Here is a 20,863-nt window from a genome sequence, read left to right as displayed (position 1 = left end):
AATGAGGCTTGTGAGGCATGACCTGCTCCTCCCAAAGTCATGCTGACTATCTTTAATCAAACTATGTTTTTCTAAATAATCATAAATCCCATCTCTCAGAATCCTTTCCAATATTTTGCTCACCACAGACGTAAGACTGATGGGTCTGTAACTCCCAGAGATTCCCCTATTCCCTTTCTTGAACAGGGGAACAACATTCGCCTCCCTCCAATCATCCGGTACTACTCAAGTGGAGAGTGTGAGGACGTAAAGATCAACGCCATTGGCGCAGCAATCTCGTCCCTCGCTTCCAGTAGTAACCTTGGGTATATCCTGTCAAGCCCAGGAGACTCATCTATCCTGATGCTTTTCAAAATTTCCAGCACATCCTCCTTCTTAATATCAACAGTTAGATCTTTTCCTAAAACTACACAAAGTACTCCAGATGTGGTCCCTGTACAGCTGCAGTAAACCTTCCAGCTTTATATTCCATTGCAATAAACATCAATATTCCATTTGTCTTTCTAATCACTTGCTGTACCTGTGTACTAACCTGTGATTCATGTACCCAGAAACCCAGATCCCACTGTACCACAGAGTTCTGCAATCTCAATTTAAATAGTTTACCGTTGTTATTCTTCCTGACAAAAGTAAACAAGTTGATATTTTCCCACATCATGCTCCATCTGCCAAATGTTTGCTCACTAACAACCTATTGACATGCTGAAAAAAAGGGACAAGCGTTCAAAGCTTTTCATCCTGCGCTCATCAGGACAGATATGCAAGAATACCAAATCTCAAAAGGATCAATTTATCCTGCACGAGAAGAGGGTGTGGATTGGTTCGTTCTGATTGCCACAGGTGTTGCCATGGAGAGTGTACCAGGGAACAGTTAACGGCCAGGCTTTTGTTGAAATTGAAACCAGGCAGCTCAAATCTGATTGATCAAGGCATTGCCATGGAGTATGAAGCAAGGAATGACTGTCTCCCACGCTTTTGTCCATTTGAAAATGATGCAATGTGTGGACATGAAGTTCAGGGTCCTGTGTGTGAATATATGTGGCTTCTCGCGCGCACCAGTGAGCTACTAACGCTAGAAGACGCAAGAACTTGACATAAGAACATAAGACCTCGGAGCAGGAGTCGGCCATCTGGCCCCTCAAGCCTACTCCGCCATTCAATGAGATCATGGCTGATCTTTTGTGGACTCAGCTCCACTTTCCGGCCCGAACACCATAACCCTTAATCCCTTTATTCTTCAAAAAACTATCTATCTTTACCTTTAAAACATTTAACGAAGGAGCCTCTGCTGCTTCACTGGGTAGGAATTCCATAGATTAACAATCCTTTGGGTGAAGAAGTTCCTCCTATGCTCAGTCCTAAATCTACTTCCCCTTATTTTGAGGCTATGCCCTCTCGTTCTGCTTTCACCCGCCAGTGGAAACAACCTGCCCGCATCTGTCCTATCTATTTCCTTCATAATTTTATGTGTTTCTAAAAGATCCCCCTTCCCGCATCCCTCTAAATTCCAACGAGTACAGTCCCAGTCTACTCAACCTTTCCTCTTAATCCAACCCCTTCAGCTCTGGGATTAACCTAGTGAATCTCCTCTGCACACCCTCCAGCGCCAGTACGTCCTTTCTCAAGTAAGGAGACCAAAACTGAACACAATACTCCAGGTGTGGCCTCACTAACACCGTATACAATTGCAGCATAACCTCCATCCCTCGAGCAATGAAGGACAAAATTCCATTTGCCTTCTTAATCACCTGTTGCACCTGTAAACCAACTTTTTGCAACTCATGCACTAGCACACCCAGGTCTCGCTGCATTGCAGCATGTTTTAATATATTTATCATTTAAATAATAATCCCTTTTATTGTTATTCCTACCAAAATGGATAATCTCACATTTGTCATCATTGTGTTCCATCTGCCAGACCCTAGCCCATTCACTTAACCTATCCAAATCCCTCTGCACTTCCGGTATTTTCTGCACTTCTCATCTTAGTGTCGTCTGCAAACTTGGACACATTGCCCTTCGGTCCCAACTCCAAATCATATCTGTAAATTGTGAACAATTGTGGGCCCAACATGGATCCCTGAGGGGCACCACTAGCTACTGATTGCCAACCAGTGAAACACCTATTAATCCCCACTCTTTGCTTTCCATTAATTAACCAATCCTCTATCCATGCAACTACTGTACCCTTAATTCCCTGCATCTTTACCTCATGCAGCAACCTTTTGTGTGGCACCTTGTCTAAAGCTTTCTGGAAATCCAGATATACCACATCCGTTGGCTCCCCGTTATCTCCCGCACTGGTAATGTCCTCAAAAAATTCCACTAAATTAGCTAGGCACGACCTGCCCTTTATGAACCCATGCTGCGTCTGCCTATTGATGATAGATTCCAGCATCTTCCCTACTACCGAAGTTAGGCTAACTGGCCTATAATTACCCAATTTTTAAACAGTGCTGTCACGTTTGCTAATTTCCAATCTGCCGAGACCACCCCAGAGTAGTGAATTTTGGTAAATTATCACTAGTGCATTTGCAATTTCCCAAGCCCTCTCTTTTAGCACTCTGGGGTGCATTCCATCAGGGCCAGGAGACTTGTCTACCTTTATCCCCATTAGCTTGCCCATCACTACGTCCTTAGGTGATAACAATCATCTCAAGGTCCACACCTATCATAGCCTCATTTCTATCAGTCACTGGCATGTTATTTGTGTCTTCCACTGTGAAGACCGACCCAAAAAACCTGTTCAGTTCCTCAGCCATTTAGGGGCTATTTAGCACACAGCTAAATCGCTGGCTTGGAAAGCAAACCAAGCAGGCCAGCAGCACGGTTCGATTCCTGTAACAGCCTCCCCGAACACGCGCCGGAATGTGGCGACTAGGGGCTTTTCACAGTAACTTCATTTGAAGCCTACTCGTGACAATAAGCGATTTTCATTTCATTCATTCATCTCCCATTATTAAATCTCCCTTCTCATCCTCTAAAGGACCAATATTTACCTTAGCCACTGGGGCTGTTTCGCACAGGGCTAAATCGCTGGCTTTGAAAGCAGACCACGCAGGCCAGCAGCACGGTTCGATTCCCGTAACAGCCTCCCTGAACAGGCGCTGGAATGTGGCGACTAGGGGCTTTTCACAGTAACTTCATTGAAGCCTACTTGTGACAATAAGCGATTTTCATTTCATTTCATTTTTTTGTTTTACATATTTGTAGAAACTTTTACTATCTGTCTTTATATTCTGAGAAAGTTTTATCTCAATCTATTTTGCTCTTCTTTATAGCTTTTTTAGTAGCTTTCTGTTGCCCACTAAAGATTTCCCAGTCCTCTAGCCTCCCACTAATCTTTGCCACTTTGTATGCTTTTTCCTTCAATCTGATACTCTCCCTTATTTCCTTAGATATCCACGGTCGATTTTCCCTCTTTCTACCGTCCATTCTTTTTGTTGGTATAAACCTTTGCTGAGCACTGTGAAAATCGCTTAGAAGGTTCTCCACTGTTCCACCATAAAGTCTTTGTTCCCAGTCTACCTTAGCTAGCTCTTCTCTCATCCCATTGTAATCTCCTTTGTTTAAGCACAAAACACTAGTGTTTGATTTTACTTTCTCACCCTCCATCTTTATTTAAAGACATCTTGTGTTGTCCAATCGCAGAATCACATCTAATGTTGGACACCATATTCTCAATGTGCTCGTATTTTGTCTGACATCTCTTGAAATGGCATCTTATCAAATGCCTTTTGGAAATCCAAGTACACAAAATCTTCAGGTTCCCCTTTGTTCATACTGCTTGTTACTTTCTCAAAGAACTCTAATAAATCAGTTAAAATTGATTCCTCTTTCACAAAACCATGTTGACTGCCTGATTCCATTATGGTTTTCTAAGTATTCTGCTACAACCTCCTCAATAATGAATTATAGCATTTTCCCTCTGACAGGTGTCAGGCTAACTGGCCTAGAGTTTCTTGCTTTCTGTCTCCCTACTTCCTTGAACAAAGGTGTTATATTACCCATGTTCCAAACTGCTTGGAACCTTCCAAAATCTAACCAATGTTGGAGGATTATAACCAGTGCCTCTACTATCTCTGCAGCCACATCTTTAAGGCCCTCTGTTGCAGGCCATGTTGTCCTGGGTGACTTGCCAGTCTTTAGATCTAATATGTTCCCCACCAGCATTTCTCTCGTGATAGTGATTGTTTTAGGTTCCTCTCTCCCTTTTACCTGACTTTCAAGTATCTATGGGAAATTTTCTAGTCTTCTATAATGATGACAGACATCTGTTTAATGCCTCTGCAATTTCCTTGTTTCCCATTATTAATTCCCCAGACTCTCTCTCTCTCTCTCTCTCTCTCTCTCTCGAGGACTGTCACCTTTCCTTTTTAAATACTTTTGGAAGTTCTTGCTACCTGTTTTTTATATTTCTCGTTAGCTTTCTCTTAAACTCCACTTTCTCACTCATTTTTCTTAGTCTTTTGTGAGGGACTTCACCCTGTGTATTTTACTTATAAAATAGAAATAGGCTCATTGCCCATCAAAGACCTAAAATGGCTGAATCTATGCCAGTCTGTGACCCTCGAACAAAAGGAGCTACCCAACCATTGGGGAAACTCGCATCTCATTATCTCCGAAGAGGCACTGACGACACATTATGGGTCATACAGACCACATTCAAAGAGAGCTATACAAAGGCCATCTTCTTTTCATAACCCAGGCTAGGCTGGCCAACAGTGTCTGCTGAGACAAATGACCCTTCAATCTTCCTTTCAATTCTTAAAGATTGTGACATTCAACTATCTTGGGACCCAGATGAGTGACACACACCCTTTGTCAAAGATTGTATGAAGAGGTGGGAGTCATACGAGATGGACCTTTGGTTTATGGAACCTGTAATACTGCCTTGCTGCACTGCAGTTTCAGTCTGCCATTTTACCATCCAACTAGCAACATCACAGGTAGTAGATCTGCCCACGTTGGAAATCTGGCCCCATCGCCAACACCAACAAGACCGATTTATTTCCGCAAGCCCGTCACATTCTATAAAGTCAAAACCAATAGAGAAGTGAATTATCCAGCATCAGGTTTCAGCTCACCAACCTCAGTGAAGGATAACATAATTGAATACATAATTGGACGCTGGACCCCACATGAAACAATATTTATTTACACACACACAGAAATTCAACTTCCACCTCATCATGAACATGGAGTTGGTGCACAATACTCACCGTTTTGTGCCAATGGCGTCCAACTCGTCAATGAAGATGATGGATGGAGCCTTTTCTTTGGCCAAGGCAAAAGCATCACGGACCAGCTTTGCACCATCGCCAATAAACATCTGGACCAGCTGCGGCCCCGCCAGTTTCAAAAAGGTAGCCTGGGGTAATAGGGGGGTACGGTCAAATACAGAACAAAGCTCCCGCTACACTGTCCAAACACTCCCAGGAAAGGTACAGCACTGGGGCAGCACGGTAGCACAGTGGTTAGCACAGTTGTTTCACAGATCCAGGGTCCCAGGTTCGATTCCTGACTTGGGTCACTGTCTGTGCGGAGTCCGCACGTTCTCCCCGTGTGTGCGTGGGTTTTCTCCCACAGTCCAAAGATGTGCAGGTTAGGTGGATTGGCCATGATAAATTGCCCTTAGTGTCCAAAAAGGTTAGGTGGGGTTACTGGGTACGGGGACAGGGTGGAGGCATGGGCTTAAGTAGGGTGCTCTTTCCAAGGGCGGTGCAGACTCAATGGGCTGAATGGCCTCCTTCTACACAGTACATTCTATGATTCTGGGTACAGAGTAAAGCTCCCTCTATGCTGTCCCCATCAAACATTCCCAGGGAAGGTACAGCACGGGGTTAGATACAGAATAAAGCGCCCTCTACGCTGTCTCATAAAATACTCCCAGGACAGGTACAGCATGAGCATAGATGGATTAAAGCTCCCAATAAGTCTAGACCAGCATGCCTGTTTTTACAGTACTTACCCAGACAGCTCTCTGTCACTGACCTTGGTTTGTGCAGCACAGGCTCTGGCCAGCAGCGTCTTCCCTGTTCCTGGTGGTCCATACATCAGAACGCCCTTTGGTGGCTGGATGCCCAGATTCTCAAACTTCTCCTTGTGATTCATAGGAAGGACTATAGCTTCAACAAGCTGCAGAGACAAGTCAGCATTATTATAGGAAAGAGCCAGCCAGCAGACTATCACACACTGGGGAGGCATGGTGCAGTGGTATGGTCACTGGACTAGTAAACTAAAGACCCAAAGTAATGGATCTTTCCAGGGTTTGAATTCTACCACTGCAGATGGTGAAATTTTAATCCTGCAAAAATCTGGAATGAGAAAGTTTAATGATGACCATGAAACCATTGTTGATTATTGCAAAACCCCATCTGATTCACAAATGTCCTTTCGGGAAGGAAATCTGCCGTCCTTGCCTGGTCTGGTCTGGCCTACATGTGATGCCAGACCCACAGCAATGTGGTTGACTCTTAACTGCCCCCTCGAGGGCAATTAAGGATGGGCAACAAATGCCGGCACAGCCTGCGATGTCCATATCCCATGAACGAAAAGAATAAAACTTTGGCCTCTCTACCCCCAAAGCCACTGCTCTGTAGCTGTTATCTCTCTGCGCCCCAAAACCTTTTATCAGACGGGAACTTGGAGACCAATAAGTCCATGAGTGGAATACTGGTGGGACATTACAATCCCACTTGACACACCCACACAAGATCCTCAGAGTCCTTGTGGATTTCATACACACACTTGCCCAGCCAGCAGCAGACATTCACTGACCTCCTGAATCTGTTTGTCCAAACCCCCAACATCACCGTACTGCTCAGTCGGTCGCTCATCTACCTCCATGGCCTTGACTCGAGAATCATACTCTGTTGGTAGAGTCTCCAGGATCAGGTAGGAATCTTTGTTCACACCCTGGAATGCAAGGCTGGAGATTACCCAGACAGACTGACACAGCTCCAGAGGCACTGCACAACACAAATATTGGCACACTCACAGAGTCATCCTCTGGGTGGTAGCTAGCCACTCACTCACTAACTCATACAGAAAGACAAAAAGACAAGAGTGAAGGTACAATGAATATCTGTGAAAAGGCGGCAGATGATAGGTACAACGCGGATAAAGAAACAAGGACAATGGACTCACCACCAGATCACCAGGCTTCAGTTTCTCAGCATCGACCAGTCCAATCACAGGCAGGAAGTAAGTCTGTCCAACAGAGTACGGCACAGTTAAATCACAGATTAGCTAAAACTAGCCCAGGCACAGCTTAATATCAAATAGTCATTTACATCACAGGAGGAGGAATTTGGTCCATCAAGTCAGTGCTGACTCTCTGTAGAACATTCACCCAAGTCCCATTCTCCCTCATTTCCCTCGAATGCCCATCCAGTTAGCTTTTCACCAGCACCCTCATGGGCAGCAAGTTTTCATTCTGCTATTCACTGTGTAAAGAAAACCTTTCTTGCCTCTGCCTCATTTTTTTTTACAAATATTTTTATTAAGGCATTTATAAATAAACATCGAACACAACCAAAGCCAAGGCCAAAAAGAGAACAAACCAAAGATCACCTCAAACCTAAATAAGCAACCACCACCCACTCTCCCTACCATGTCCCCCCACCCTTTTTTATTAACAGCACCCCCCCCCCCCCCCCCCACACTGCTCTCTGCTGCGTCAGCTGTCCTGGAAGGAGTCAATGAACAGTTTCCATCTCTGGGCATCGACCCCCTCAAGGCAAACTTCATTTTCTCCAGCCGAAGGAAATCTGCTAGGTTGCTCACCATTCCCCCGGTTTCGGTGGCTCCGAGTCTCACCACACTAACAGGATCCATCTCTGGGCTACAAGAGAGGCAAAGACCAGAACGTCGGCCTCTCCCACCCCCTGAACTACCAGGTCTTCCAACACTGCCAATCTGGACTCGGGACCACCTTCACCCTCAGTACCTCCAGCGAACTCCCGCCACAATCCTTCCAGCTACTGACAGGCCCAAAACATGTGAACATGATTCACCCCCCCCCCCCCCCCCCCCCCCCCCCGTGTATACCGCCCACACCTATCCTCCACCCTCCACCCCCTCAAAGAACCTACTCATTCTGGCCACCGACATGTGCGTCCTGTGGACGACTTTAAATTGAATGAGACTCAGCCTGGCGCACAAAGAGGATGTATTCACCCTCCTCAGAGCCCCCTCCCATAACCCAGCCTCCAACACTCCCCCCAGCTCCTTCTCCCACTTCACTACTCCTATCAGGGCACTCTCCCAATCCATTAATGCTTTATAAATCTCTGACACCCTCCCCTCTCCAACCTCTATTTTCGACAACACCTTATCCTGCAAGCCTGGGGGAGGCAGATCAGGAAAGGATGGTGCCTCTTTTCTCACACAGTTTCACCTGTAAATATTGGAACCCGTTTCTGCTGGGCAACTTATACTCCTCTACCAGTGCTTCCAGACTCGGGAACCTGCCCCTCCTGAATGGATCCCCAAAAAGCTCAATCCCCGCCTGCCGCCAACCCTGGAAACCACGTCCAGCCCCCCCCCTGAACAAACCGGTGATTCCCACAGATCGGAGCCCAAACCGAGGCCCCGTCTAGCCTCAGGTGCTGACGCCACTGTCCCCACCCCCGCAGGACTGCAACCATTACCAGACTTGTGGCTGGCGAGAACGGCAGGAGGCGCCGTCGCAGTGCCCCCAAGCTAGTGCCCTTACATGAGGCTGCCTCCATCCACTCCCATACCTCCCTCTCCCCCACAGCCCACTTCCTTCAGGCACGGAGTCTGTCCCTGTTGCTCAGAAGGGAAGGGGGGAAAGGAGTAGAACATTAGTAATTGGGGACTCAATAGTCAGGGGCACAGATAGGAGATTTTGTGGGAGCGAGAGAGACTCACGTTTGGTATGTTGCCTCCCAGGTGCAAGGGTAAGTGATGTCTCGGATCGTGTTTTCCGGGTCCTTAAGGGGGAGGGGGAGCAGCCCCAAGTCGTAGTCCACATTGGCACTAACGACATAGGTAGGAAAGGGGACAAGGATGTCAGGCAGGCCTTTAGGGAGCTAGGATGGAAGCTCAGAGCGAGAACAAACAGAGTTGTTATCTCTGGGTTGTTGCCCGTGCCATGTGATAGTGAGATGAGGAACAGGGAGAGAGAGCAATTAAACACGTGGCTACAGGGATGGTGCAGGCGGGAGGGATTCAGATTCCTGGATAACTGGGGCTCTTTCTGGGGAAGGTGGGACCTCTATAGACAGGATGGTCTACATCTGAACCTGAGGGGCACCAATATCCTGGGGGGGAGATTTGTTAGTGCTCTTTGGGGGGGTTTAAACTAATTCAGCAGGGGCATGGGAACCTGGATTATAGTTTTGGGGTACGGGAGATTGAGAGTATAGAGGTCAGGAGCACAGATTTGACTTCGCAGGAGGGTGCCAGTGTTCAGGTAGGTGGTTTGAAGTGTGTCTACTTCAATGCCAGGAGTATACAAAATAAGGTAGGGGAACTGGCTGCATGGGTTGGTACCTGGGACTTCGATGTTGTGGCCATTTCAGAGACATGGATAGAGCAGGGACAGGAATGGTTGTTGCAGGTTCCGGGGTTTAGGTGTTTTAGTAAGCTCAGAGAAGGGGGCAAAAGAAGGGGAAGTGTGGCGCTGCTAGTCAAGGACAGTATTACGGTGGCGGAAAGGATGCTAGATGGGGACTCTTCTTCCGAGGTAGTATGGGCTGAGGTTAGAAACAGGAAAGGAGAGGTCACCCTGTTGGGAGTTTTCTATAGGCCACCTAATAGTTCTAGGGATGTAGAGGAAAGGATGGCGAAGATGATTCTGGAAAAGAGCGAAAGTAACGGGGTAGTTGTTATGGGAGACTTTAACTTTCCAAATATTGACTGGAAAAGATATAGTTCGAGTACATTAGATGGGTCGTTCTTTGTACAATGTGTGCAGGAGGGTTTCCTGACACAATATGTTGACAGGCCAACAAGAGGCGAGGCCACATTGGATTTGGTTTTGGGTAATGAACCAGGCCAGGTGTTAGATCTGGAGGTAGGTGAGCACTTTGGAAACAGTGACCACAATTCGGTGACCTTTACGTTAGTGATGGAAAGGGATAAGTATACCCCGCAGGGCAAGAGTTATAGCTGGGGGAAGGGCAATTATGATGCCATTAGACATGACTTAGGATGTGTAGGTTGGAGAAGTAGGCTGCAAGGGTTGGGCACACTGGATATGTGGAGCTTGTTCAAGGAACAGCTATTGCATGTTCTTGATAAGTACGTACCGGTCAGGCAGAGAGGAAGGGGTCGAGCGAGGGAACCGTGGTTTACCAAAGAAGTGGAATCTCTTGTTAAGAGGAAGAAGGAGGCCTATGTGAAGATGAGGCGTGAAGTTTCAGTTGGGGCGCTTGATAGTTACAAGGAAGCGAGGAAGGATCTAAAGAGAGAGCCAAGACGAGCAAGGAGGGGACATGAGAAGTCTTTGGCAGGTAGGATCAAGGAAAACCCAAAAGCTTTCTATAGGTATGTCAGGAATAAAAGAATGACTAGGGTAAGAGTAGGGCCAGTCAAGGACAGTGGTGGGAAGTTGTGTGTGGAGGCTGAGGAGATAAGCGAGATACTAAATGAATACTTTTCGTCAGTATTCACTCAGGAAAAAGATAATGTTGTGGAGGAGAATGCTGAGACCCAGGCTATTAGAATAGATGGCAGTGAAGTGCGTAGGGAAGAAGTGTTGGCAATTCTGGACAAGGTGAAAATAGATAAGTCCCCGGGGCCTGATGGGATTTATCCTAGGATTCTCTTGGAAGCCAGGGAAGAGATTGCTGAGCCTTTGGCTTTGATTTTTATGTCATCATTGGCTACAGGAATAGTGCCAGAGGACTGGAGGATAGCAAATGTGGTCCCTTTGTTCAAGAAGGGGAGTAGAGATAACCCCGGTAACTATAGGCCGGTGAGCCTCACGTCTGTTGTGGGCAAAGTCTTGGAGAGGATTAGAAGAGATACGATTTATAATCATCTAGATAGGAATAATATGATTAGGGATAGTCAGCATGGTTTTGTGAAGGGTAGGTCATGCCTCACAAACCTTATCGAGTTCTTTGAGAAGGTGACTGAACAGGTAGACGAGGGTAGAGCAGTTGATGTGGTGTATATGGATTTCAGTAAAGCGTTTGATAAGGTTCCCCACGGTCGTCTATTGCAGAAAATACGGAGGCTGGGGATTGAGGGTGATTTAGAGATGTGGATCAGAAATTGGCTAGTTGAAAGAAGACAGAGGGTGGTGGTTGATGGCAAATGTTCAGAATGGAGTTCAGTTACGAGTGGCGCACCACAAGGATCTGTTCTGGGGCCGTTGCTGTTTGTCATTTTTATAAATGACCTAGAGGAGGGCACAGAAGGTTGGGTGAGTAAATTTGCAGACGACACTAAAGTCGGTGGAGTTGTAGACAGTGTGGAAGGATGTTGCAGGTTACAGAGGGATATAGATAAGCTGCAGAGCTGGGCTGAGAGGTGGCAAATGGAGTTTAATGTAGAGAAGTGTGAGGTGATTCACTTTGGAAAGAATAACAGGAATGCGGAATATTTGGCTAATGGTAAAATTCTTAGCAGTGTGGATGAGCAGAGGGATCTCGGTGTCCATGTACATAGATCCCTGAAAGTTGCCACCCAGGTTGATAGGGTTGTGAAGAAGGCCTATGGTGTGTTGGCCTTTATTGGTAGAGGGATTGAGTTCCGGAGCCATGAGGTCATGTTGCAGCTGTACAAAACTCTGGTACGGCCGCATTTGGAATATTGCGTGCAGTTCTGGTCGCCTCATTATAGGAAGGACGTGGAAGCTTTGGAACGGGTGCAGAGGAGATTTACCAGGATGTTGCCTGGTATGGAGGGAAAATCTTATGAGGAAAGGCTGATGGACTTGAGGTTGTTTTCGTCAGAGAGAAGAAGCTTAAGAGGTGACTTAATAGAGGCATACAAAATGATCAGAGGGTTAGATAGGGTGGACAGTGAGAGCCTTCTCCCGCGGATGGAGGTGGCTAGCACAAGGGGACATAGCCTTAAATTGAGGGGTAATAGATATAGGACAGACGTCAGAGGTAGGTTTTTTACGCAAAGAGTGGTGAGGCCGTGGAATGCCCTACCTGCAACAGTAGTGAACTCGCCATCATTGAGGGCATTTAAAAGGTTATTGGATAAGCATATGGATGATAATGGCATAGTGCAGGTTCGATGGCCTTTAGTTTTTGACTTCCCATGTCGGTGCAACATCGTGGGCCGAAGGGCCTGTACTGCGCTTTATCATTCTATGTTCTATGTTCCTTACTATGGCTATATTTGCTTCCCAGCAGTAATTCATTAAATTTGGCAAGGCCAGCCCGGCCCCCCGTTTCGCCCCCACTCCAACAGGCCTTCTTTACTCACGGGGCTTTCCCCGCCCACACAAATCCCGATATCAATGTATTAACCTTCCTAAAGAGAGCCTTTGAAATAAATATCGGGATGTTCTGGAATACAAACAAAAACCTCGGGAGCACAGTCATCTTCACGGACTGCACCCGCCCCACCAGTAACAATGCAAGCACATACCGCCTCTTAAAATCCCCCTTCATTTGCTCCACCAACCGGGCCAGATTTAATTTCTGTAATTGCTCCCACCCCCACGCAACCTGGATGTCCAGATACCTGAAACTCTCCCCCATTACCTTAAACGGCAGCTCGCCCAATCTTCTCTCGTGCCCCCTTGGCAGCTCGCCCAACCTTCTCTCGCGCCCCCTCGTCTGAATCGGGAAGAACTCACTCTTCCCCATATTTAACTTATACATAAGAACAAGGAGCAGGAGTAGGCCATCTGGCCCCTCGAGCCTGCTCCGCCATTCAATGAGATCATGGCTGATCTTTTGTGGACTCAGCTCCACTTTCCGGCCCGAACACCATAACCCTTAATCCCTCTATTCTTCAAAAAACTATCTATCTTTATCTTAAAAACATTTAATGAAGGAGCCTCGACTGCTTCACTGGGCAAGGAATTCCATAGATTCACAAACCTTTGGGTGAAGAAGTTCCTCCTAAACTCAGTCCTAAATCTACTTCCCCTTATTTTGACTTCTGCTTTCACCCGCCAGTGGAAACAACCTGCCCGCATCTATCCTATCTATTCCCTTCATAATTTTATATGTTTCTATAAGATCCCCCCTCATTCTTCTAAATTTCAACGAGTACAGTCCCAGTCTACTCAACCTCTCCTCGTAATCCAACTCCTTCAGCTCTGAGATTAACCGAGTAAATCTCCTCTGCACACCCTCCAGTGCCAGTACGTCCTTTCTCAAGTACGGAGACCAAAACTGAACACAATACTCCAGGTGTGGCCGCACTAACACCTTATACAATTGCAGCATAACCTCCCTAGTCTTAAACTCCATCCCTCTAGCAATGAAGGACAAAATTCCATTTGCCTTCTTAATCACCTGTTGCACCTGTAAACAAACTTTTTGCGACTCATGCACTAGCACACCCAGGCCTCTCTGCACAGCAGCATGTTTTAATATTTTATCATTTAAATAATAACCCCATTTGCTGTAATTCCTACCAAAATGGATAACCTCACATTTTTCAACATTGTATTCCATCTGCCAGACCCTAGCCCATTCACTTAACCTATCCAAATCCCTCTGCAGACTTCCAGTATCTTCTGCACTTTTCGCTTTATACCTAGAGAACCTGCCGAATTCCACCTCAGCGTCCGTGATACCCCCAATTGGGTCCAATATATACAGCAACAGGTCGTCCGCATATAGCAAAGTCCTATGCTTCCACCACTCCCACTTTCCCCCCCACCCCCCCCCAACCTCCCACTATCCCTTTCCAACCCCTGATGCTGTGAGCACCATCGGCAGTGGTTCTATCGCCAAGAAGAAGAGCAATGGGGAGAGTGGGCATCCCTGCCTCGCCCCACAATACAGCCGAAAATACTCCAAACTCACCAGATTCGTTCTTACACTAGCTATCGGAGTCTGTTACGACAATCAAATCCAATCCACAAACCGCTGGCCAAACCCGAACAGCCCCAACACCTCCCATAAATACTCCCATTCTACCCGATCAAAGGTCACCTCCACATTCCGTCCCTCCGAGGGCATCATTTAAAAAAATAAATATTTTTATTCGCCTCCTTTTTCACGTTTTCTCCCAAATTTACACCCACCAACAATAAACAATAATCAGTAACAAATATGTCAATCCCCATATCAATAACAATGATCCCATCCTCCCACCAAACCACAAACATTAGCCCGCATGTTTACATAAACAAATGACAAAAAAGAATATGGGATTACCCAGTCATCATCAACACAAACAGCCCCCTCCCACCCATCCCTCCCAACTAATGTTCAATGTTATCCAGTTCTTGACAGTGCATGATGAATAATGCCCATGACTTGTAGAACCCCTCCATCCTTCCCCTCAATCAAACTTAATCTTCTCAAGAGTCAAGAATTCCAACAGATCCCCCCCCCCCCCACACACCAGGGCACAGGGTGGAGAGGCTGCTCTCCACCCCATCAAGATCCGCCTTCGGACGATCAACAAGGCGAAGGCTATGATATCTGCCTCCGCACCCGTTTCCAACCCTGGCTGGTCCGACACCCCGAATATGGCCTCCCGGGGACCCAGGTCCAGTTTCACATGCACCAACTTGAAAATTACCCTAAAAACCTCCTTCCAGTAATCCTCTAGCTTTGGACAGGACCAAAACATATGAACATGATTAGCGCGCCCCCCACCGCAACGCTCACACACATCTTCTACTCCTTCAAAGAATCGGCTCATCCTCGCCCTCGTGAGGTATGCTCTGTATACCACCTTCAGCTGTATCAGCCCCAACCTCGCACAGAAGGTGGAGGCATTTACTCTCCGGAGCACCTCACACCAGACCACCTCCTATATAATCTCTCCCAACTCTTCCTCCTACTTTGCTTTGATCCCATCCAGCAGTGCCTTATCCTCTTCCAAAATAGCTCCGTAAACCGCTGACACTACCCCCTTCCCCAGTCCCCTTGTCGTCAGCACCTCCTCCAGCAATGTGGAGGCCGGTTCCTCCAGGAAGCTCTGTATCTCCTTTCTGGCAAAATCTCGAACCTGCATGTACCTAAACATTTCTCCCTGCTCCAGTCCAAGGGCATCATTATCACGTTTAACAGGCACCTGATGTTAGCCGATATGTGTTTCCCTTTTACAAACCCCATCTGGTGCCCTCTATCACCCTCGGCATACAGTCCTCAATCCACAAAGCCAGGATCTTAGCCAACAACTTGGCATCTACATTCAGTAGTGGTATTGGGCGGTAGGATCCACACTGCTCCGGTCCTTAACTTTCTTCAGGATCAGAGGTCGCCCCTGCATCTCTGAAATCTGTGTCTCCTAGTCCCTATACTATCAGCGAAAGGGAAGAAATTTTCCTCATCTACCTTATCCAAATCTGTTATAATCGTGTACCTGTATATCAAATCTCCCCTCAATCTCCACTTCTCTAGGACAACTCCAGCTTCTCCATCTGAACCATGTGGTTAAAATCTCCAGCCCTGAAATCATTCTGGGAAATCTGCTCTGCAACCCCTGCAAAAGTGTGGAGACTGGAACTTAAATGCTCTAGTTGTGACATAACCAAAGCTTTAGACATGTTCAGCTTAACCTTCCTGCTTCTGTATCAATGTCTCTTTTTAATGAAGCCGAGGATCCAATATACTTTGCTAACCACTCTCTCAATACGTCCCAGCACCTTCAGAATTTGCACCCCCGGGTGTCTCTGTTCCCAGACCTCATTTAGAATTGTGTTATTACATCGCATCTCCCTATACCTTCTGCCAAAATGCACCTCTCACTTCCCCATATTAAATTCCATGCACTACTTGTCTGCCCATTCTGCTGACATAGAGTTGCAGGTGAGTTCTATCATCCTCACTATTTGCCACTCCTCAAAATTTTATATCACTGGCAATTTAAAATTTTGATTTGTATTCCTAGAGGCAACTAATTTATACAAGCAGAGATCTGGGCTTTGGGGAGCATCACTATCAACCACTCTGCAGTCTGGAAATCAATTACTTCCTCAATCCTACCAATGCCCTCACCTGACGGGTGGATGTTTTAATAACAGCGCATTTCCCTTTCCTCTGGGAATCCAGGTCAACATTTGCTCCATCCTCCTCCTGGTCATTTGGATCAACATCCAGTAACTGAAACACAACATCAAGAAGAGGCACTTGTTAAATCCTTAAACCCCAGCCCGATATGCGGGCCCCGTAACCCCTACCCCAGCCCGGGACGCAGATACACTTCCGCAGCCCGGGACGCAGGTCCACATCCCCAGTCCGGGACGCAGGTCCACTTCCCCAGCCCGGGACGCAGGTCCACTTCCCCAGCCCGGGACGCAGGTCCACTTCCCCAGCCCGGGACGCAGGTCCACTTCCCCAGCCTGGGACGCAGGTCCACTTCCCCAGCCCGGGACGCAGGTCCACTTCCCCAGCCCGGGACGCAGGTCCACTTCCCCAGCCCGGGACGCAGGTCCACTTCCCCAGCCCGGGACGCAGGTCCACTTCCCCAGCCCGGGACGCAGGTCCACTTCCCCAGCCCGGGACGCAGGTCCACTTCCCCAGCCCGGGACGCAGGTCCACTTCCCCAGCCCGGGACGCAGGTCCACTTCCCCAGCCCGGGATGCAGGTCCACTTCCCCAGCCCGGGATGCAGGTCCACTTCCCCAGCCCGGGACGCAGGTACTCTTCCCCAGCCCGGGACGCAGGTCCACTTCCCCAGCCCGGGACGCAGGTCCACTTCCCCAGCCCCGGACGCAGCTACACTTCCCCAGCCCGGGACGCAGGTACACTTCCCCAGCCTGGGACGCAGGTACACTTCCCCAGCCCGGGACGCAGGTCCACTTCCCCAGCCCGGGACGCAGGTCCACTTCCCCAGCCCGGGACGCAGGTCCACTTCCCCAGCCCCGGACGCAGCTACAGTTCCCCAGTCTGGGACGCAGGTACACTTCCCCAGCCCCGGACGCAGCAACAATTCCCCAGCCTGGGACGCAGGTCCACTTCCCCAGCCCGGGACGCAGGTCCACTTCCCCAGCCCGGGACGCAGGTCCACTTCCCCAGCCCGGGACGCAGGTCCACTTCCCCAGCCCGGGACGCAGGTCCACTTCCCCAGCCCGGGACGCAGGTCCACTTCCCCAGCCCGGGACGCAGGTACACTTCCCCAGCCCGGGACGCAGGTCCACTTCCCCAGCCCGGGACGCAGGTCCACTTCCCCAGCCCGGGACGCAGGTCCACTTCCCCAGCCCGGGACGCAGGTCCACTTCCCCAGCCCGGGACGCAGGTACACTTCCCCAGCCCCGGACGCAGGTACACTTCCCCAGCCCGGGACGCAGGTACACTTCCCCAGCCCGGGACGCAGGTACACTTCCCCAGCCCGGGACGCAGGTACACTTCCCCAGCCCGGGACGCGGGTACACTTCCCCAGCCCGGGACGCGGGTACACTTCCCCAGCCCGGGACGCAGGTACACTTCCCCAGCCCGGGACGCAGGTACACTTCCCCAGCCCGGGACGCAGGTACACTTCCCCAGCCCGGGACGCAGATCCACTTCCACAGCCCCGGACGCAGATCCACTTCCACAGCCCGGGACGCAGGTCCACTTCCCCAGCCCCGGACGCAGGTACTCTTCCCCAGCCCGGGACGCAGAAACCAGGTACCTTTTCTCCCGGCAGGGAGGCGGGCGCACTTCCCCCGGCCCGGCAGGCGGGCGCACATCCTCCGGCCCCTGGCCCGGGAGGCGGGCGCCCTTCCTCCGGCCAGGAGGCGGGCGCACTTCCCCCGGCCCGGGAGGCGGGCGCACATCCTCCGGCCCGGCAGGCGGGCGCACATCCTCCGGCCCCTGGCCCGGGAAGCGGGCGCCCTTCCTCCGGCCAGGAGGCGGGCACACTTCCCCCTTCCCCCGACCCGGGCGCACTTCCCCCTTCCCCAGGCCAGGGAGGCGGGCGCACTTCCCCCTTCCCCTGGCCAAGGAGGCAGACGCACTTCCCCCGGCCAGGGAGGCTGGCGCACTTCCCCTTTCCCCCGGCCCAGGAGGCAGACGCACTTCCACCGGCCCGGGAGGCGGGCACACTTCCCCCTTCCCCAGGCCCGGGAGGCGGGCGCACTTCCCCCTTCCCCTGGCCCGGGAGGCGGGCACACTTCCCCCGGCCCAGGAGGCGGGTGCACTTCCACCTTCCCCTGGCCAGGGAGGCGGGCGCACTTGCCCCTTCCCCCGGCCCGGGAATCGGGCTCACGTCCCATAAGGCCAGGACGCAGGCATACTTCCCGCCCAACCTGGGACTTGCGCTCCGGGCCCCCTTCCCAATCCCGGATCGTGAGCTCCGGGCCCCTTCCCCAAACCCGGGATGTGAGCCCGGAGTCCCTTCCCTGATCCTGGGACGTGAGCCCGGAGTCCCTTCCCCAATCCCGGGATCTGAGTCTGGAGTCCCACCCCCAAGCCCGGGACGCGAGTCCGGATCCCTTTTCCCAGCTGGAGCTAGGGAATATGGAGAGTGTGCTGCACTGTCAGAGGGTCAGTACTGAGGGAGTGCTGCACTGTCAGAGGGTCAGTACTGAGGGAATGCTGCACTGTCAGAGGGTCAGTACTGAGGGAGTGCTGCACTGTCAGAGGGTCAGTACTGAGGGAGCGCCGCACTGTCAGAAGGTCAGCATTGAGTGGGTGCTGCACTTTAATGGAGAGTTAGTACTGAGGACATCATTTCGAGGGGGCATAAATTGTGATTTTTGGAGCGAGGGGAGGGGACTCGCTACCTGAGGGCTGGTAAGAAGGTTCATTGTTTATACCAGTCTTGCACTGTGACTCAGAGAAATACCTCAATGCTATCCTCAACAGTGTAATTCTGGTGTCATCATGTAGCGATCCTGGATGTCAGGACAGGTCTGCCATGCTCTCTGCCACTATACAGTTTTAAGCAGGGCAGAACTCATCTTCTCAGCAAACTAACTCATAGACTCACCTCAATGACATTGGAAACCAGGTATGGCAGCGTCTTGTTGACTTTGATCTTCTCACTGTTTTCCTTGATTTTGTCTTTCATGGCCTGTAGCTCATGTGTTACTCTGAGCACCTCACTCTTCATAATCTGCCAATGGGGAGCAAGTTTCTGTCAAATCCACAGAAAGTACCACACACACAGACTGGCCATCACATGTAATGAACACAGAGCAACAAGAGACAGGCCCTTTAGGGTTGTGATCTTGGGATTACGCTCTGTGCCACGTGCCAGTGAGGCTAGAAATAGGAAGATAGAGCAGCTAAACACGTGGTTCAACAGCTGGTGTAGGAGGGAGGGTTTCCGTTATCTGGACCACTGGGAGCTCTTCCGAGGCAGGTGTGACCTGTATAAGAAGGACGGGTTGCATCTAAATTGGTGAGGCATAAATATCCTGGCCGCGAGGTTTGCTAGTGTCACACGGGAGGGTTTAAACTAGTTGCCATTACAGAGACCTGGTTGAGGGAAGGACAGGATTGGCAGCTAAACATTCCAGGATTTAGATGTTTCAGGCCGGATAGAGGGGGATGTAAAAGGGGTGGCGGAGTTGCACTACTGGTCCAGGAGAATATCACAGCTGTACTACGGGAGGACGCCTCAGAGGACAGCGAGGGCATATGGGTAGAGATCAGGAATAAGAAGGGTGCAGTCACAATGTTGGGGGTTTAGTACAGGCCTCCTAACAGGAAATAGAGGAGCAGACAGGTAGACAGATTTTAGAAAGGAGTAAAAGCAATAGGGTTGTTCTCATGGGAAACTAACTTACCCAATATTGACTGGGACTCACTTAGTGCTAGGGGCTTAGACGGGACAGAATTTGTAAGGATCATCCAGGAGGGCTTCTTAAAACAATATGTAGATAGTCCAACTAGGGAAGGGGCTGTACTGGACCTGGTATTGGGGAATGAGCCCGGCCAGGTGGTAGAAGTTTCAGTAGGGGAGCATTTCGGGAACAGTGACCACAATTCAGTAAGTTTTAAAGTGCTGGTGGACAAGGATAAGAGTGGTCCTTGGGTGAATGTGCTAAATTGGGGGAAGGCTAATTATAACAATATTAGGCAGGAACTGAAGAACCTAGATTGGAGGCGGATGTTTGAGGGTAAATCAACATCTGGCATATGGGAGGCTTTCAAGTGTCAGTTGAACGGAATTCAGGACAGGCATGTTCCTGTGAGGAAGAAGGATAAATACGGCAAATTTCGGGAACCTTGGATAACGAGAGATAGTGTCGGCCTCGTCAAAAAGAAAAAGGAGGCATTTGTCAGGGCTAGAAGGCTTGGAACAGACAAAGCCTGTGTGGAATATAAGGAAAGTAGGAAGGAACTTAAGCAAGAAGTCAGGAGGGCTAAAAGGGGTCACGAAAAGTCATTGGCAAATAGGGTGAAGGAAAATCCCACGGCTTTTTACACATACATAAAAAGCAAGAGGGTAGCCAGGGAAAGGGTTGGCCCACTGAAGGATAGGCAAGGGAATCTATGTGTGGAGCCAGAGGAAATGGGTGAGGTACTAAATGAATCTTTTGCATCAGCATTCACCAAAGAAAAGTAATTGGTGGATGTTGAGTCTGGAGAAGGGTGTGTAGATAGCCTGGATCACATTGAGATCCAAAAAGGGCGTCTTGAAAAATATTACGGTAGATAAGTCCCCAGGGCCTGGGTGGGATCTACCCCAGAATACTGAAGAAGGCTAGAGAGGAAATTGCTGAGGCCTTGACAGAAATCTTTGGATCCTCGCTGTCTTCAGGTGATGTCCCAGAGGACTGGAGAATAGCCAATGTTGTTCCTTTGTTT

The 20,863-nt window shown here is 49.5% G+C and overlaps 1 protein-coding gene across 4 annotated transcripts in view; it reads right to left on the bottom strand.

Moving 5' to 3' along the window:
- psmc3 (proteasome 26S subunit, ATPase 3) overlaps positions 1–20,863 on the bottom strand; it is a 51,115-nt gene that overhangs the window by 10,223 nt on the left and 20,029 nt on the right. For all 4 annotated transcript variants that reach the window (XM_038807321.1, XM_038807320.1, XM_038807322.1 and 1 more), the window contains exons 3-8: positions 19,038–19,163; positions 16,125–16,229; positions 7,150–7,212; positions 6,781–6,918; positions 5,995–6,138; positions 5,223–5,371 (exon numbers count right to left, since the gene is read on the bottom strand). In XM_038807321.1, coding sequence (XP_038663249.1) covers positions 5,223–5,371; positions 5,995–6,138; positions 6,781–6,918; positions 7,150–7,212; positions 16,125–16,229; positions 19,038–19,163 — 725 coding nt within the window. The remainder of the gene's footprint in view (positions 1–5,222; positions 5,372–5,994; positions 6,139–6,780; positions 6,919–7,149; positions 7,213–16,124; positions 16,230–19,037; positions 19,164–20,863) is intronic.

Source organism: Scyliorhinus canicula, chromosome 9, assembly GCF_902713615.1.
Source record: "Scyliorhinus canicula chromosome 9, sScyCan1.1, whole genome shotgun sequence".
NCBI lineage: Eukaryota > Metazoa > Chordata > Chondrichthyes > Carcharhiniformes > Scyliorhinidae > Scyliorhinus > Scyliorhinus canicula.
Note: the sequence above shows the minus strand (reverse complement) of the source record. Positions and strands in the feature narration are given on the sequence as shown.